This window comes from Diabrotica virgifera, chromosome 8 (genome assembly GCF_917563875.1).
Source record: "Diabrotica virgifera virgifera chromosome 8, PGI_DIABVI_V3a".
NCBI lineage: Eukaryota > Metazoa > Arthropoda > Insecta > Coleoptera > Chrysomelidae > Diabrotica > Diabrotica virgifera.
Window position 1 is genome coordinate 41369391 of NC_065450.1, and position 17877 is coordinate 41387267.

The 17877-nt window shown below is 31.7% G+C and overlaps 1 protein-coding gene across 1 annotated transcript in view; it reads right to left on the reverse strand.

Annotated features, from left to right (window-relative positions):
- Positions 1-17877, reverse strand: part of LOC126889532 (cytochrome P450 6j1-like) — a 32800-nt gene that overhangs the window by 2433 nt on the left and 12490 nt on the right. The window contains exons 3-4 of the mRNA XM_050657884.1: positions 11857-12069; positions 8671-8919 (exon numbers count right to left, since the gene is read on the reverse strand). Of these exons, the coding sequence (XP_050513841.1) occupies positions 8671-8919; positions 11857-12069 (462 nt within the window). The remainder of the gene's footprint in view (positions 1-8670; positions 8920-11856; positions 12070-17877) is intronic.

Genomic DNA, 17877 nt, shown 5'->3' on the forward strand with positions numbered 1-17877 from the left:
TTCATAGTCCTGTCATATTATCCCGGAGGCATCGCTAAAATTTTGTTTTTTGAATTATCCGAATATCTCTTTTCTTGTAAGAGCTGTACCATATTTTGTAAATAAAAACACTGATTGGCTCATAAAACAGAGGTTGGATTGATAAGATTAGAATGGCCCGCATGCAGCCCAGATCTCAATTATATTGAGTATTTATGGGATGAATTAAAAAAGCTATTCGCCGTCATCCTAGGCATCCAGAAAATTTGATACAGTTATGGCCCTGGTAAAGGAATATCGGGCTATTCCCAAGGCAAGGATAACAAATCTTTATTCGATGCCAAACAGATTGCGAGCAGTCGTTGCTGCAAGAGGTGGACATACCCGCTATTGAATTGTTTGGTTTTGTTGTTAATTTTGTTTTGTTTTTTTAATTTTAGTGAGTTTGATATTTTTAATTAAAAAAACCCTCAAAGCAGTGTTTTTATTTACAGCTCTTACAAGAAAAGAGATATTTGGATAATTCAAAAAATAGAACGTTTGTGATACTTCCAGGATAATAAAAAATTTTTCCACAGAATTTTTTAAAGTTAAGAGAAAATACAACGCTTCCGTTCACCCCCGTATAATGCCATTTAAGCAAAAAAATTTTGTTACCGGAATAATAAAAAACGACGTCAATACATGTACCTACAAACTGATGTAAGAATCTTGAAAATCGAAGTACAAATAATAAAGTTATAGATTGTCAAACTTAATCAAAAATTTTGGGTGGCGGAATTTTGTGCCGGTGAGTGTAGAATAGAATAGAATAGAAATATGCTTTATTGTCACAAAAATTTTACAATTTTATGGACAAAGCTTACATACAGTCAAAAAATATCAGTAACAAATAACAAATACAATTTACTAGAATTAGATAAATCGTCAATATCAGTATTATAAGAATATACATAAAAGATGTACATATGTATATTAGATGTATATATGTATATGTACATAAGAATGTACATATAAGAATATTAAAGTAAAGCAAAAACAAAAACAATATACATACATATTGCAAAATTTATATAAATTGCAAATTGAACATCAACAAATAAAATCAATATTAGGAACTAATAAGTTTAAGCTGCTGCATATGAAACCCAATTTTCTTAGTTATTCATTAAAAAATTCTTCTATTGAATAATATGATCTTTTACGGAACTTTGCGAAAGATGTTGTAGATTTAAGTTGTAATGGGTGATGGTTGTATAGTTTTTTTGCTGATGATAATATACCTAGATTTCTTTACTAACTCAGTAGACAGGATCGGTAAATAAATATCAAAGGTTGAATTTCTGGTGGAGTAGAGATGGTTAGGCCCTGCTGAAAAGACATGAAGGTGTTTACGAATTAAACAAACCGTTTCTAGAATATACGAAGATGGAAGTGTTAAAATTCCGTGATCTCTGAAGTAACTTCTGCAATGTGTAGTTCTTCTGAGGCCAAACAGATATCTTATTGCTCTTTTTTGCAATTTAAAAATAACATCCGATTGAGCAGCTTTGTCGGAACCCCAGAAAGGAAGACCATATCGAAGATGAGATTCGAACAACGAAAAATATGGTATTTTAGAAGACGCTAAATTGATTTCCCTTGAAACAACTCTTATTGCATAGCAAGCTGAGGCGAGTTTGTTACTTAACGAATCGATATGAAGGGACTATTTGAGGTTGCTGTCTAAAAAATACCAAGAAATTTTACAGAATCAACGGTACTGATCTGGCTGTTATTAAGAAGCAAAGGTTAAAGAGCTCCTTTATAGGATAATGCTACTGTCTTATCCACGTTAAAAGAGAGTAAATTAGAGTCAGACCAGGTCTGTATCGTCAGTAGATCCGAAGTTATAGTTGCATGAAGAGTTGCAATAGTTGAGTTGCTCCAAGTGATACTGTATCATCAAGTATCATCAGCAAAAGGAAAATTTTTACATCGATTTTTAAATTAGTGATATTATTTATAAAAGTAAGAAAAAGTAGAGAACTTAATACTGAACCTTGTTGTGCACCACATATAATATTTTTGAGACTTGAGTCAGTATCATTTGCTCTAACCAGTTGTTTCCTATTATCCAAGTAGGATTGGAACCAATTCAAAGAAATACCTTAAATTCCGTAGAAGTTGAGTTTTTTTATCAAAATATTTTGATTTACGCAATCAAAAGCTTTGGCATAGTCACAGAAAACAGTGGTAGTATAAAGATTCTTGTTTAGTACTTGGTAAACCTCATGTAGTACAGAAAACATGGCATGGAATCAGTGGTACATTTATTAGTTAAAAAGCCGAACTGATTTTGTGATAAAATGTTGTTATCAACGAGAAAGGACATATGTCGAGTTTTAATGAGCCTCTCAATAATTTTGGAAAGCACCGGTAGTAAGGCAATAGGTCTATAGTTGCAAGCATTAGATTTTTCACCAGCCTTATGAAGAGGATTAATAATGGCTGTCTTTAGGCACTCTGGAAATTTACCTTTTTCGAAGGAATCATTAATTAGTGTGACGAGGATTTTCAACACATTTTCTGTGAGACTAGAGAAATTTTTTATAGACAGTCCATCAGTACTACAGGATGATTTGCTTCTGATACTATTGACTGTTTGGATCAGTTCAGAGTTATCGACTGGTCTTAAAAAGAATGAATTCGAGACCTTTCTTGAACTAGGAAGGTAGAAAATTGGATCTGGTTGCGGCAAAATAGTTGATGTTATATTTTTACTCACATTAACGAAGTATTCGTTTAGACTTTCAGGGTTTGGAAGGGAAAATGATTGAACTGTGTGAGTTTTATTGGATCAAGTTTCTTTTGCAACACTTTTAGAGCTTCCCAGACGAATTTTGATAGTAGGATTTTTTAGCTGATTTTCTAAGTTTATTATTAAAGTTCTCTCGAAATGCTCCCAAAGTTTGAGAAGGAAACTTTAAATTAAGAAGTCTCCGTTCCATCCTGTCTTACACGTGTTCAATTAGAGATAAATCGTGGATCCCTGAGACCAGGTGAAAATATTGACTCCAAACTGTTTAATGAAGTTCATGGTGACTCTCGCAATATGTGGTCTTGTGTTATTCCGCTGAAAAATTAGATCATCTGAAGGCTATAAGGTGAGGTTTCAAAATTTCTGCTACGTAGAGTCGAGCTCTCGTGTTCCCTCTGACGAAGAGCATAGCTGATCGTGAACCATAAGTGATAGTACCCCACACCACAACCCAACAGTGTGGTGCAAATGCCGATTGACAATTCAAAGCCATTGAAAAACGTTTTCAAATGCAAAGTATTCGTAAAGCGAGGAATTTGCAGAACAGGAAACTCATATTTAAAAAAACTTAAACAAATTGTTGTATGGCCAAAATTATCACTAATATTCTAAACCAGCGGTTCTCAATCTGTGCTACATGTACCACTGGTGGCACATATCATTATTTGCGGTGGTACACAAAACGCAAAAACAGCCCAAATCAGCACCAATATTATAGCTAATTAGATTACCTAGCTAGATAGGTATTTCAGTTAGGTGGTACCAAAAATAATAGAAAGTATTTTGTAATTAATTTCTCAAAAATATTAAAAACCACTGTTCTAAACGAATAGGCACCAAAAGAAGAAGCCAGAATAAAAATATTTTTGGTGAATAGAAATATTTTTTGTTCATGGAGAACAGTGCCTACGTTCCTTCCGATGAAGGCTCCAATAAGAGCCGAAAATCGCGGTTCAAGGGACTGGACTGCACTCCGTATTCTAATTGAAAAGTAAGATTGTTTTGCTATCGCATTGCAACTGAATAAAAATTGTATATATTTTTAAAAATATTTTTATTCATAAATGTGGTTATACTTAAATGTTGGTTATCTTGAAGAAAGACCATGAACTACATAATGTTAGTCAGTATAATAACAAGGCTTTTTTAACAATATATTTTAATGGTTTAATATACTGGATATAATGTTTTATTATACTTCCAATGAAGAGATAAGGAGACGATCAAAAGTACCAGATGTGATCCAAAAGATTGCCATGTTAAAATGAAACTGGGAAGGAAAAATCTTTCTTTTTGCTGATGATACCAGTATCACTTAAAGCAACTTAAATATTGTAACTCTTCATGCTACTATAACTTCTGATCTACTTACAATAAAAACCTAGTCTGACTCTAATTTACACTCGTTTATCGTAGATAAAACAGTAGCATCGTCTTATAAAGGAGCTCTTCAACCCTTACCTCTTAATAACAGCCAGATCAGTACCGTTTATTCTGTAAAATTTCTTGGTATTTTTTTAGACAGCAACCTTAAATGGTACCACCATATCGATTTGTTAAAGAAGAAACTATCCTCAGCTTGCTATGCTATAAAATCTGTTTCCAATGAACTCAATTTAGCATCTTCCAAAATAACATATTTTTCTTTGTTCGAGTCGCATCTTCGTTACGGTCTTCCTTTTTGGGGTTCTGGTACAAATGCCCAATTCGATGTTATTTTCAAATTACAAAAAAAGAGCAATAAGATATCTGTTTGGCCTTAGAAGAACAACACATTGCAGAAGTTACTTCAAAGATCACGGAATTTTAACCCTTCCATCTTTGTATATCTTAGAAACTGTTTGCTTAATTTGTAAACATCTACATGTCTTTCCACCAAGACCTAATCATGACTACTTCACGAGAAATTCTACGTTTGACGTCTATTTGCCGACCCCGTCCTCTAAGTTAGTAAGGAAATCTATAGTATATTCCGCAAAACAACTTTACAACCATCTCCCTCTACAACTTAAATCTGCAGCATCTTTCCCCAAATTCCGTAAACTGACAAAAGCCTACCTATCTGAAAGACGATATTATTCAGTAGAAGATTTTCTTAATCAATAACTAAGAAATTACAGTACCCTTTGCACAAATAGTATTTCTATAGTTTTTTTTTTGTCTATTTGGGTGTCACATGCAGCAGCTTAACTTTTAAACTTACATATTAATTACTAGGTAGACTATGCATTTGCAATCTGTTAAAATTTGCAATTGATTATTTCTGTTTAACTTCATTATTATTATTATTATAAAAATATTGACGATCTATGTAATTTTAGTAAATTGGATTGTTATTGTTTTGTTTTCTTGACTTTTTATAAGCTTTGTCGATAAAATTGTACAACTTTTCATGACAATAAAGCATATTTCTATTCTATATAAGGACACATAAGAAGAATGGAAGACAACCTTTGCACGAAGCGAATTCTCGAATGGTGATCTAGGGCAAGCTAAAGCCATGGTTTGTTAGAACAGTGAGCGACGCACGGCATACGCGTACAGCAGAATCTGTTGTACTCGACGCACGGCAGATTTGACTGGGTCGGTTTGTTAGCATATTCATTCTGTCGCTCTCAAAATAGTTTCAGTTTGACGTTTGTTCTCACGAAGGGTATATTATGTACGTAGAAAAATGAATTCTGACAAAATCAAAGCAATCATTTTATTGCTCCTAGAAGAGGAGGCGGAAGAAGAGTTAATAATACTACATTTAAATAAAAGAAATAAAAATGTAAACGAAATGTTTTCATGTGCATTTAAATGAACAGTCGAAATAAGGAAGTAGAGGCAGACCTCGAACAAGATGGACTGATGACATCAAGCACATCAAGGCCGGCCACGAATGGATGCACAAAACAGCAAACAGATATGAATGAACATATATGTAAGGAATGCTTTTATTCGACGATGTATGTAATAGCTGTTGATGATGATGATTTTAATGTTCTCCAAATACGACATATGCGAGTACTACTTCTTCACTAATCTGCTAGTCTGTACTTTGTAGTATTGATCCATCTTAACGTACCATAATTTATTTATTTATTATTTATTGACGGACCAAAGTCCATTAGTACATAATACAATTAAAATGTCACACAAACTAGAACAACAATTCAAAATAAGATCTAGTACAAAATTGGTAAATACACAATAAGCAATAATAAAATTATTACTCTCATTTAACAATTGAGAGCTAGTCCTATAATATAAAGTAATAAAATCTAAATATTTAAAACATTTTGCAATTGACAAATACAACTTATCTTAGAACGAAGACAATAACAGTAATTGATAAATCAGTCCTGAAATTAAAACATTAAGTTAAATATAAATGTAATTGTTTGGAAAACTCAGTAAAGTCGTTCATAAAGAAATTTATATGCGGAGATAATGTGTTTGCTAATTTAATAGTTTAATAGTTTTACAGAGATAGGAACTTAAACCATAGTTTGTACGGTTAATGACTTCGTGGAAGAACGGGTGGTTCTTGAAGGTACACGTAGACCAATTTTATTTAACCGTACGTTAGGCGCGCGCGCGCGGTTATTGCTGACGAGCTTAGTAGCGCGGTATACGAATGTAGACCAATAGCTTTTTGTCGTATAATACCGGATTTTGACAAAATTAACAAATTAATGGTTAATAACATGTTTATTTATGTCCGTACTTTGATATTAGATATTTTTTGTTCCATGGCTTTCTCATTTTGACAGTGGTAAAATTAAAACGAGGTCATGATTTTTTGGGTCTTAATTCGCAAGTAAATGAAAATGGTCACAAAAAAAAGCTCAATATTTTTTAACACAAATAGTAGTAAAAACACAAATATTTTTTATCTTTGAACTTATTGAATGACCAAGAGGGACGAATAAAAAAGAATAGAATTAAAAATTAAAAAAAGAACAAAACTATTAAATGGTAAAAGTGGCACAATTTTAGTCCGTCAAAACATTCAGTGCAAATATCCCTGAGATGATCCTTGTATGCAAATTTGTCACATCTTTGGCAAGCCTTTCTTGTTGACATATTGCAAATTCGTGCACAAATACAACATCGTCCCACGTAATTTGTTGGAATATTAGGGGGAGGGGGTACGACTTCTTGAACTCCGAGCAGTACGCGAGCTCGTCGTCTAAGTTCTCTTAGCAGGGAATGTATAGTTGACCCATATTCAATTTGCGGTTTGATTAGTTCCCATGTTAAGTTCTTAATGAAGTCGCTTCTTGAAACTTTTTCATTTATATTATTAGCTTTATATACACAGCAGGCTACATATTAGCTTTATATATACAACTAAAAACTGGAACGCGCTTAGTCGCGCGGTCTACGGTTGTCTCTTTGAATAATGATAAAAAAAATAATGCAAACAGATCGGCGGCGTTTAGCAAACTACAGAGTAAGTTGGAAGTATTGGTGACAGCTACTAAGCGGGATGGGGGCGTATGTGCAATTTTCTGCAATTAGTGACCACTTAAAGGAGAGTGGTCTACGATTGTAGACCGCGCGACTAACGGAAGGTTAAGAGTGAGATACAGAATTTATGACCATGAATTAAGTTATATAAGAAGCAAAGATCTTTATGTTGACGACCACTCTGTAATGAGTCAGGTCGAATAATTTGCAGTAAAGACTCATAACTTTGACCAGTGAAATGCATATTATAAGCATAATAACGCAAGAATTTACGCTGAACTTGTTCGATTTTATTAATGTGACAATTATATTGAGGTGACCAAACACATGATGCATAATCTAAATGTGATCTAACCAAAGAACAATAAAGAAGTTTTAAAGAACGACCAGTCGTAAAGTCATAGCTACATCTTTTAACAAAGCCAAGCATCTTTAATGACTTAGAAACCATGCTATTAATGTGTAGGTTGAAATTCAAGTTAGTGTCAACAATAACACCCAGATCTATAACTGGGTCAACTAATTGTAACCTAGTGTCCCGTATACAGTACGAATTATTCTCAAAGTTTCTCAGTCGAGTAAAAGTTATAGCATGGCATTTGTTTGCATTTAAGTCCATGCCATCTAGATTGTAGATCACATTATCAAGATCTGATTGTAAATTGTAGCTGTCCAAATCAGAGGTAATTATGTGAAATAATTTAAGGTCATCAGCAAATAGAAGAAATTGAGCAAAATTAAAACTTTTATTTATGTCATTTATAAATAAATTAAAAAAGATTGGTCTTAAGTGGGAGCCTTGAGGTAACCCCGATTTAATTGTAATTTCATTAGAGAAATAATTCTTAATACGAACTATCTGCCTTCTATCTAATAGATAATTTCGAATCCAACTAAGCAGAGGATCGGAGAAACCTAACTGTTCGATATTATGTAACAATAACGTATGGTTGACCCTATCGAATGCCTTGGAAAAATCTGTAAAAATCGCATCTACCTGTTGTTTGCTTTCCAAGGCTTCATTTAAGAAGAAGGTATAATTTTAACAAGTTCATTTCAGTTGATCTTCCCATAACAAAACCATACTTTTGTTCAATTATTACGTTTTGTATAGTAGGCTTAATTTTGTCACATATTAAACTCTCGAATAGTTTAGGGTACTAATATGTCTGTAGCTTTGAACCCTGCTTTTATCGCCATTCTTGAATATCGGTGATATAGAACTAACTTTCCAAACGGAAGCGAATTCACTCATTTGTAATGATTTTTGAAAAATAAAGAATAAGAGACGAGCAAGGTTAAAACTACAGTATTTCAGTAACTTGGGTGGGATTCCATCAGGCCCTGGACCCTTATGTATGTAAATACATAAGGGTAAATAATACCCATGTAATACACAGATGTAAAATTCCTTGAGGAAATACCTAACTTACCTATGCAAGCTCTTGGCCCTTCTCCGAATGGAAAAAATATCAAACCATCTGAGTTAAAATTTGTATCAGCAAATCTTTCAGGATCAAACAGTTCAGGGTCGGGGAAGTATTTGGCGTCCCTCATCAAAGCAAATAAGGGAATGTACACTGGCGTTCCCTTTTCAATGACTAGATCTGTACCCTCTAGGCGATAGTCAGTAATAGGTTCTCTATCAATAAATGGTAACACGCCGTATTTTCTTAAAGTTTCTAAAACAAAAATTTTAAATTATTCCATATCTGTCGCATTATATTCAATTGAATGTAACAACGAATACATGTTTAAAAATAGATCAGTATTCATTCAATAAATCTTTATAAATACACAATTAAATATTTATAGCTCTACATAATCATCACTATTAAAATCATAATAAAAATTTAAAAAAAATTATCGGACCTATCCTTTGAATACATATTGATCATGGAGGATCTGTGAAAAGCGACTACATATAGATATGAGAGGCGGCATTCTGATTTTTGTAAAAAGAAGTGTGATGTTTTTAATAATGTTAATTGAGTTATCCTCCCCCCTCAAAAATGGGTCGGAAATATTGATAAAAAATTAAAATATTTAGAAGTTACTAAAACATCGTTTTACTTAAAAACTTTGTTTGGTTGGTAGGCGCAAAAATTTCGTCGCCAATGCTTTTTAAATGCATTCACTTTTTTCGAATCCTGGGAAAACTAATAAATATTTTTGAAAAATTTAAACGCAGAATGAAATACTACATACCGAGGGCCAAAAGTCCCTTAGAATAAACAATATTAAAAAATGCGAAATAACTACCTCTTAAAATCCACCGAATTTCATTTGCATATCTCAACCGGTTAGAGCAATAAATTAATCGTTAGTTTGTAAGAAAAATCTCAACACCCCCTATCTCAGAAAAGTAGCATTTACGGACATACGTTTATAAAGCAAACTGTCAAACATTTTTCATGAAGAATTATCCCTTAAAGTTTGCCATACTTATTTAAAAACACCCTGTATTGATGAAAAACAAGGCTAGTTGTTAAAGTACCTAACTTTTTTATTATTCAACATTAGGAATGAATAAAAAAACAGAATATTAAGAAAATGTGAGGCTATGGTTGGGTTTTAATTTCAGTATTTTGTAAATGCTAGAATGTTCCACATGGTGACACGAACTTTGAGAAAAAGTCAGTTTGATTGGTTTTGATTGGATATTGTTAAAGAATAAGGCTATAACATTAAAAAAAATCACTTAAATCCGACAATACTATTGGGAAATTAGAAGCTTCAAAAATGACCCATTAATTTTTTGGATAAGTGTAATTTTGGTACTATTTTATTTGGAAAATAAGACACAATTTAAGTTTGAAATTAAATTGATTTAACGATAGGACTTCCACTTTTTTATTTTCACTAATCGCATGCATGATTTTTCTGACGGATATTCCTAATTGTGTAATAGGTCCGGATCCCGCGTATGAAAAAAAGTTGATCTTCTTTTTCGATTTTTCAAGTCCTTTTTCGACTTATTTTCATGGAGTAATAGGTAAGCAGTGGCGTGCGGTGACTTTTCGGAAAGGGGAAGCGATTCAATAAGGATATAAAAATATTTTCTTAAGGGTCGAGCTACTTCCCACCTGATAACACTCTGATGCGCAGGGGCTCTCTATCAGCAACGTGCTTATGTGAGACGTCCTGGGTACAAGGACTCACACACTAAATCCTACCCCGATCAATGCGTGAGGCACTCTATTCCCGCTATTTCTAGTGACTAGTGACCTATCATTGATCTGTATTGCTAGCTCGGTCCTTGAGTCCTCGCCCGGGCTTGGTTTCCTAAAGAAGAATTCTATTTAAAAAAAAATTTATATTCCGAGGCATTTTCCACAACACACAACTTTCAATAATATGACTATTATTTATACTAGAGGTATATTCTCCTATCAACTTCTGATAATTGTTGAATGCAGTTTTTTTCAATGGATAATAGGGCTAACTTTCAAAGTCTGTCTTCGCTTGTTGAATTTCCTTTAAACTCTTAATTTGAAACTTTTAATGCATCTTAATATTGAAAAACTTCGTTCAACTGATGGACTTGTGGTTGGCATAGTTAGTACTAATTCACATAACTTGACCACTTCACACAGTGACTTGTTTAAACCAGTAGTTATAAAGAAATCCCAGATTTCTGGGTATTTCTTTATCATCACTAATGTCAGTTGTTTCATAAACGACACTTAACTGAGAATGCAAAGCTGGGATATCAAAAAATTTTCATTATTTAATCGTAGTGAAATAAATTCCTCTATGAAGTTTTGATGAATTATAATTAGAAACATTAAGATTATATATAATTCTACAAATTTTAAATCGTTAAAAATTTGAAAACTAGAATTCATTTGTTGCAGAATATTATCAAAAGTTCTCTCTGATTCCTCTGTTTTCTCTGTCTCCGACATTATCAATCTTCATTATTTTTCTTTCATTTTCAAACCCCCTATTTTCAGTTCTGTCCCAAATATTTTTAAACGGCTCTCGTTTTTTTAATTATAGTATTAATAAAGTCAGCAATTTGTCTTATACAAAATGCAATACCATTTGACTTCTGTAAAATGTCAAATAAAAGATCAGTAAAAGGAAAAATCTCTGCAAAAAATTTAAATCGAAATATTCTTTAAGCGAATGTATGTACTACCTAAGCACCCCTTAGCAGCAGTAACAGTCGGAGCATCTCACTTTTGGAAGGCGATAGAACGATCGCTTCCAGAGGGTACCAAAATTCGCGCGACTAGTGGGTGCGGTCATTGAACCTTGACCAATTTTTAAACGGGACAACTGCATGACAAGCGGCGATTTTGAGATGCGCTTCTGTCAGGAGTGGATCGAATAGTTGAATTGTGTGCATATTGAGTTCGTTCGTACGCGATTAATTTTTAATATTTTTCAATGTCTATTGCCTAGGTAATATGTAGATTACTTGGATTAGGGAAAAATTTTTGATTATTAAATATTAATTAATACTATATTTTCTTATATCGAAGTATAAATAGGGAAGCGGTGCTTCCCCCGCTTCCATGAACCGCACGCCTCTGTAGGTAAGTTAGGCCAAATCGACTTAGTTTCGGTAGACTGGATAACTTTTACTATTATATGTAAAACATTATATTTACCATTAACAACCATATCTAAATATTTATTTTTCTGTATCCCTTCGTAAGTGAAACCTTTATAAATTTCGCAATTGTCTTTAATTTCGTTTCTTAGTCTTTCTTGTATATCTGGTTGTAGAGCCAATTCATATAAGGCAAAAGAAATTATAGAACTAGTTGTTTCTGGTCCAGCTACCAATAAAAAGATGGCATTAGATATAAGCAGCTCCCGATCTAAAAAATAGGAAATTATTAATTATTAAAGATAATAACTATAGATAATAATTATTATTTAACGACCACGTGATGATGGCTAACATTCACGATGATGAAGTTTGCGACATGAGCCGAAGGTTAATTTCGTAATTCATCAGAGTGAATAATAGCCGTTACATGCGAATAGAATACTATTCTTTTTCTACGACCTTCTTTTTATTAGGTACTAGTATGGTATTTTATGGTATTTTAAAAAATTTTGAAAATTAAAATTTTGAAATTATTTATTTTATTTTAAATTTTTTTAATTAATTTATTTTATTTTATTTATTTTATTTTTTTATAATTTATTTTATTTTTAATTTGTCAAAAATTTTATTTTAGTTTCAAAATTACCTACTACTTTCGATGAAAATTAAAATTTACAAAAAACAAATTATTGTAGTTCACCAATAGTACGCGGCTGAATAATTGGTTGCCTAATATTAGGAGGCGTATAATATTGTTACAATAAGTAGTGTAAGTGTCTCGTCCGTGGGGATTATTCGTACAAAGATAAACACTATTTTGGTGTATTTCTGTGTAAAGCAGGCTGTATCGTCGCCCATGTTAGGTAAATTATTCCGATTCGATTTTTTCCACAACCTTACTTAAAAAGAGTCCTTATAACAAATCCACAATGTGCCGGGAGGTGTCGCGGTCGGAAAATTGTTTAAATAATTTTTTTTAAACAAATTTAAAAAAAAAACAATTTTTTCACTTCGGACAATTTTTTTTAGATTTTTTGGGTCATTATGTATGATCAAAAAAGTTGGAACATTTAAGTTTAAACATTTAATTTAAACGAAAATCAATGTTTATTCGTGATATAAACAATTTTTTTTCTAATTTTTGACAGCAATAAAATGTATTTTGAGTTAAATAAATTACAAAAATTCTTCTTTTTTGTCGAATAATTTAATTTAAAAAAAAAATTTGGTCACCGTCACCACTTTGGTCTGTATAAATAACGATATTAATTTTTATATTACTGAATAGAGCAGGGGTCACCAGCAATAGGCTAGTTTTGTGCGGACCGCAATTAAATTCAGAATGAATATAATGTTTTGCAATTTTGAGAATGTTTGGCCATGAAATTGTGTACTATGTTTGGCTCAACTTATATGTGCGAAGCCGCTTTTTCAAGAATGAACTTTATTAAAAGTCGGTATACGAGGTCCTAGCTAACAGATGAATCTTAACTCCGTAATGAAAATCAGTTGCACTAATAGCCTAATAAAATAAAAAAAAGTCAAAATGTAAATTCGTACAGGTTAAAACAAATTTTATATCAAAGTTTAGGTGGGTACAAAAGATATTTTCAAGAAAGTATCAAAATCATACAATGGGATCATTGTTTAAATAATTAAAAAGAGGTCATTTTTGCAAAAAAAAACTTTTTTAACTGATGAGGTAATTCACTTATTAATGAAGGTCTATGGGATTTTTTTCTGCAAGGTTGAAGGGTAAATCTTTCACATAAGACTTACTATATTAAATTTTACCCCCTATTTATTTAAATAATTGTATATAAAACTTTAAAAACAAATTTGCAAAACATTATTTTTAGCGTTTTAAATAAGCACTATAAAATATCTTGTTTTACAGATTAAGTTGCGCTATGTTACCAGTATTAAGCAAAAAAATTGGTCGGAAAATATTTAATATTTTTTGAGATATTGAATTTGTTTTTAAATGTTACTACATGTTCAATTGCAAAACGAGGTTGTTGCCAAAGAAATATTCACCTGCTGCAGATCTCATTATTTTTATTTTTATGTATATTTTCGATAAATGTATTGATAAATTTAAATTTCAATTTAACTCCCCCCTAAAATGGCATTTGAAAATTATTCAAATTTGTTTATAATTTGTTTTTTAATAACGTCGCGGGGATTAAGTATTTTGAAATTCCGTTTCGATAATTGGGTTCCTGGGAATTTTTTACTAATTAACAAATTTTTTTTGTCGTTTTTCTTTTTCTTTTTTTTTTTTATTGTAGTTATATTACTACGGGCCCTTTTAGGGCTAAATTTTATTAAGAATATCGAATCTCTAAGTTGTACATTCTAGACCTAAAAATATTAAGATTTAACTAAAATCTCTTAAATAAAATGTGGCTACTTACTGAGTTACAGGGTGTTTTATTTAAAAATTTAAAAATTATTGTTACCAAGTACTTTAAAACTATTTGACGTATCCTTATCATACTTGGCAGAAAGTGTGACTATTATACACCCTACTAAATTGTGATTAATAAACGTTTCTAGCTAGTTCCAGAGGCGTACGACAGGGGATAGTGAATGATTAACCCTTCCCAAATTCTACGCCACTGAGTGAATTACTATTTTAGCGAAATTTTTCGATTCTCCAATACTTTGTATGTTAATAGCTTTATTGGTATCGATAAAGTCATCAGTTTGAGAGATATTGGAAGTTTAAAATGAATGAATGAATGAATCAAAATAACTATGCCGTTTCATTTTTAACGTCCAATATCTCGAAAACTAATAACTTAAGCGTTACCAGTGAAGAGTATATTATTTACTTAGAAAGTATTGTAGAATCGAAAAATTTCGCTAAAATAGTAATTACCTCAGTGGCGTAGAATTTGGGAAGGGTCAACCATTAACTATCTCATGTCGTACGCCTCTGGTAGTCGCTAGAAACTTTTATTTATCACAGTTTAGTAGACTGCATAATACCCACACTTTTTGCCAAGTATGATAAGGATACGTCAAATAGTTTGAAAGTACTTGGTAAAAATAATTTTTAAATTTTTAAATAAAACACCCTGTAACTCAGTAAGTAGTCACATTTTATTTAAGTGATTTTAGACCAATCTTAATATTTTTAGGTCTAGAATCTACAACTTAGAGATTCGGCATTTTTAATGAAACTTAACCCTGAAAGGGCCCATAGTAATTATAACTCCAAGAAAAGAAAAAGAAGAGGAAAAAAAGACAAAAAAAATTTGTTAATTAGTGAAAAATTCCCAAGAACCCAATTATCGAAACGGCATTTCAAAATATTTAATACCCGTGACGTTATTAAAAAACCAAATTTTAAACAAATTTGAATAATTTTCAAATACCATTTTAGGGGGAAGTTTAATTGAAATTTGAACTTATCAATACATTTATCGAAAATATACATAATAATAAAAATAATAGGATTTAATAGAGGTGAATAATTATTTGGCAACATTTTGGACCAATTTTTTTTTTATTAATACTGATAACATAGGGCAACTTCTCATGTAAAATAAGATATTTCATAGTGCTTATTTAAAACGCTAAAAATATTTTTTTGCAAATTTGTTTTTAAAGATTTATGTATAATTATTTAAATAAATAGGGGGTCAAATTTAATTTAGTAAGTCTTATGTGACAGATTTACCCTTCAACTTTGCAGAAAATATTACTATAGACCTTCATTAGTAATTAAATGACCTCAGCAGTTAAAAAAGTAATTTTTTTGCAAAAATGACCCCTTTTTAATTATTTAAACAATGATCCCCTTGTATGATTTGGATACTTTTTTGAAAATATCTTTTATACACACCTAAACTTTGAATTTGTTTCAACCTGTACGAATTTACATTTTGATTTACATGTAGTTTAATTTTATTTTACTAGACTATAAACTCGTTTCACACTTCAGACAGGATGTACATTTTTTTACATAGGAAACAATTTTTTTCTTCTTCTTTCTCGAAACTCCTTATGCCCCTCAGGGGCGTCGGAGGTTTTATTCATCTTCTATCCATCTCTTCCATTTCTTGCGGTCCTTTGCTAACTCTTTCATTTATTGATGTGTTTTTCCTTTTTCCTGTCCAATTTCTATAATCTGATCGATCCATCTCTTCCTTGGCCTCCCTTTCCTTCTTTTACCATATCTTTTCGATTCCATCACCTGCTTTGGTAGTCTTCCCTGGTCCATTCTGTTAATGTGTCCATACCATTTTAATTTTCTTTTTTGTATCTTGGTTGTTATAACAATTTTTTTAAATAAGAAAATTATCTTTTTGCCCCGAAAAATATATTTTTAGATTTTTTAGGTGATTTTATACAAAAAGGGTCTCATGTCATTTTTCTCAAAAATTAATAGTTTTCGAGTTATAAGCGATTTAAAATGTGGAAAATTCGAAAATACGCATACGCATTTTCGAGGCTTGAAGAATCATGTGTAAATTATTAGCATTCCGGTTGACAAGTGCCTGAATTGAATTTTATACGTTCAGTTTCAAGCTTATAACGAGTAATCGGGGCTTATTTCAATATAGACCGTTGTTTTTTTTTTAATGTTAAGACGTTGTTAATCGTCACGCGTCGTACTTTATGATGCGTCTCTGTCGCATGTATACATATTATATTTATACCTACTTATGCGAAAAATTCCCAACAAATAGGTATTTGACATTTATGAAAATTTGATAGATAATTTATTACTAACATAGTTTTTTTTAATAATTTAGTTAAATATTCAATTAATTATTGCCAATGTGCTAATTAAATACGCCAATCATATAGTGCGATGCGCACCACATAAGGGTCGAGAGGATGGGCATAATTAACAATTAAAAACAACGGTCTAAAATGAAATAATCCCCGATTACACAGCAGAATCTTGAAATTGAATGTTTAAACTTCAATTTAGCCAATGTTTTGAATTTGTTAAAAAAAGTGATAAACAACTTCTGCCTAAAAATTTCGCCCGGCACTCTTCCTATTTGTTATTATGATGGGGATGATATTTTTTAACAAGAATCCGCAAAGAAACCGAATCAGAACCACCGGACACAGTAGCATTAAGTCTGGACCCCGGAAGTGTCCTAGGTTTTCAAAAGGACCTTTATGGAACATAATTGGTGACCCCTGGAATAGAGAATAAAACACCCTTTCAAATGAGCTACCACACGACCCCTATTCCCATTTAAAAAAAATCATCGATTACGTCATCACGCTCTGATGGATGACTTCACTAGTATGAAATGTATGTCAAAAAATTGCAATATAAAAATAAAAATCGACCTGTTTCGGCATTTCCTTAAAATCTAATAACTACTGCCAAATATCGAGGTGGACTCTTTTCTTTGGCCCACCTTGTATACGAATTGAAATACTAATAAATATAATTGTTTAAAAAAAATGAATAGATAATGAGAAAATCGTAAAAACATGCTGGATAAGGTATAGGGGTAGTTTCTGCAGTATATTTTCAAGGATAGGGGTGGTTTGCGCAGGGATGTTGCAATAACCATATATATTTTTGAAAAGCACTATTGATGAAGCATATGCCCATATGGATCAAAAAGCAAAAAACAAAAAAAAATTTCAACCCCCCATTTTATTTATTGTTTTTGGCTACAGGGGTTGTACTAGGAAATCGCTTTTAGTGTCCATGCATGGGTAATAATAACTTGCACAAAATGATATATGATGCATATTAATGAAGGGCATTGTGTGTGAAGGATTCCAAGAAAATCACTTTATTTATTAATTCTTCCTTTTTTTTGGGTGGTTCCGGGGAAAAATGGGGGTGCATTATACAAATTTGTAAATAACACCAGTACATAGGTAATCGCTGAAAGTCTTTTTACTCTAGCATAAACGGTTCAGATGGTATAAAAAGGGGTTTTTTAAAATGTAACACCCTGTAGTTAAAAAAAAGGGCAATTACCCTAAAGTGAAACTTATACCAAAAAATCAATCATCTATTTGTGAATAATTTCCGCAGCATTTCTTTTTAATTTCCGTTACAGTTAGGGAAAAATATATTTTTTTT